The 2,500-nt window shown below is 18.1% G+C and overlaps 2 protein-coding genes across 2 annotated transcripts; both read right to left on the reverse strand.

Annotated features, from left to right (window-relative positions):
* Window positions 1-128: 128 nt before the first annotated feature.
* On the reverse strand, window positions 129-751 carry PGSY75_1144100 (putative mitochondrial large subunit ribosomal protein; the record flags this gene model as incomplete). The annotated part of the gene is made up of 3 exons (XM_018786556.1): window positions 129-251; window positions 382-483; window positions 605-751. 3 exons carry the CDS (start codon window positions 749-751, stop codon window positions 129-131), a joined length of 372 nt encoding a protein of 123 aa, XP_018641351.1.
* A 257-nt stretch (window positions 752-1,008) lies between these two features.
* Window positions 1,009-2,098, reverse strand: PGSY75_1144200 (hypothetical protein; the record flags this gene model as incomplete). The annotated part of the gene is made up of 2 exons (XM_018786557.1): window positions 1,009-1,152; window positions 1,322-2,098. 2 exons carry the CDS (start codon window positions 2,096-2,098, stop codon window positions 1,009-1,011), a joined length of 921 nt encoding a protein of 306 aa, XP_018641352.1.
* Between the last annotated feature and the right edge of the window lie 402 nt (window positions 2,099-2,500).

Here is a 2,500-nt window from a genome sequence, read left to right on the forward strand (position 1 = left end):
ATACAATATATTTATATATATTCCTTAAAAAAAAAAAATTATAAGAAAAAAATAGCTATTTATTCATATTTTACCTGAACAATACATATTATTTTTATTATTTATTTATTTTTTTTTTTGGAATTTTATTAAAAGCCAATGTGTTGTAGCCATTGTTTTATTTTTAAAGTGTGTAATCCTTTTACTTCTATATAACCAACATGTTCTCTTACTGGGGCTTCACAAATATTTCTCAAATGATCTTTAAAAACCTTGAACAGGAAAAAAAGAAAAAACAATAAAATATATAATGATATGTATATATATATATATATATATATATATATATGGATGAAAATTTATGCACATTTTTCTTCTTTTTCATTTTTATTTTAATTTTACTTTTATATCTCCATAAATGTGCCTAACTATTGTAGTGACAATGGTACCATGTCTTCTAATTTTTGGGTACACTGGCAAATTTCCTGAAATAGTTCTACTTACCTGATAAAATAAATAAAAACACACACATATAAATATATATATATATATATATATATATATATGTATGTATATATATATATATATATATTTTTATTCTTTGCTATAAATGAGAAAATAATACCTTAAATGGTAAGTTATAGGATGTATCATTTTTTTTTTTAAACTTTGTTTGAAGAACACTTCTTTTATTAAAATAAGAAAAAAAGGTGTTGCTAATATTTAAACTTTTATTTATGTGTATATTTTTATGAAAAATATTTGCAATCATTATATATATTTAAAACATATTGTTACAAATTATTGGTGGGATGAAAAAAAAAAAAAAAAAAAAAAAAAATTAAATTATATCCAGCTAAACATTAATATTATAATGATTGATTAATATTTGTGTGTTGTGGTAAATTATAAATATATATATATAAATATATTTTTATTATTCCAATAAAATATAAAAAAAATGATAAAAGATATTATTATATATATTTACATATATATTATATATATATATATATATATATATATATTTTATTTTAGGGATGCTACTGCCTTTTGACCAATATTTATTAAATTCATAATTTTGTTGAGGTCATTTTTTAATTCAGCGAATTCGTCTCTTACGTTTTGTATTTGTTCACAATTGCTGTTATATATTTCTTCAATATTATTTATCTGAACAATAAAAGAAATAAATATAAATTGTATATATATATATATTATAATGAAATATATGACAGGATAAAAATGTAATAAGAAATGTGAAATAAATTTATACACTACATATATATTATATATACAACATATATATATTTATATCATTTCATTTTTGTTGTGTGTTTACTAGTCGTCCGTGCTTTTTTATCAAACTTAAAGGTGATAATTCTTTGTTTTTCTTTATTTCACTTAATATGGATGAATTAAAATTTTGATTATTTTGTTTGATTTTATTTTGCTCATTGGATTTAATTTCTTTTTTCTTTTTATTTTTTTCTTTTATAATAAAATTTAATTGTAATTTATTTTCTTGTTCATTTATAATAAGTGTATCATCATTATCCTCTAGTTTTTCATTTTTATCTATATTAGTAAGATGATTTTCTTGTTTCAATATATCTTCAGAAATATCATTAATATCACATGTTTGTTCATTTAATTGATATTTATATTTTTTGTTATCATTAAGTTGGTCTTGGTTTTCTAAATTTTCATTTAAGAAGAGGACACTATTATTTTTATTTTTATTATTTGTTGAATTTTTTTTTCCTTTTTTTTCATTTTCTAATTTAAATTTAGTCTTATTTTCTTTTTTATTTGCAAGATCAAAAACTTCAGCATCACTTATCATTGTTTTGTTAAGGTTACTTAAGATAGGATCATTTTTTATTATTTCTTGTATATCATTATTTTTTAGTTTATTTTTTAATAAGCTTTTTTTTTTTATTTCAATTGAATTCTTTTTAAAGCGAAATTTATTTTTATAATACGAATCACTGGATTCAGAAGAGAGCTTTTCAAATTCTTTCTCTTCTTTTTCATCCTTAAGAGAACTTATTTCATTACATGTTTGTGAACACAAAACAACATCTTCTATATTACTATTAGAATGATCCTCACTCATTTTTATAACATTTTATGAGCACAAAAAAAATAAACAAATGTTTCTTTTTTATACGCATAAATATTTATATACATTAAAAATATATATATATATATATATAATATATGTGTGTGTTGGTTTCAATATTTCATATTCTTTTTCTTTTTTTTTTTTTTCATTTTCACGTTAGAGCTTCTTTTAAAAGTTTATTTTCAAAATAATGTTTATTTATAAAATAAGCATAAATAAAAGGATGAATAAATAAATAAATATATATAAATATAAATATATATATATATATATATATATATGTATGTATTTGTATATGTATATGTGTTTAAAAAAAAAAAAAAAAAAAATTAACATATGTATATGTGTGATAAAATAATAAACACTTGGGTATAAGTAAATATTGTTTTATCT

The sequence above is a fragment of the Plasmodium gaboni genome, chromosome 11 (assembly GCF_001602025.1).
Source record: "Plasmodium gaboni strain SY75 chromosome 11, whole genome shotgun sequence".
NCBI classification, from domain to species: Eukaryota; Apicomplexa; class Aconoidasida; order Haemosporida; family Plasmodiidae; genus Plasmodium; species Plasmodium gaboni.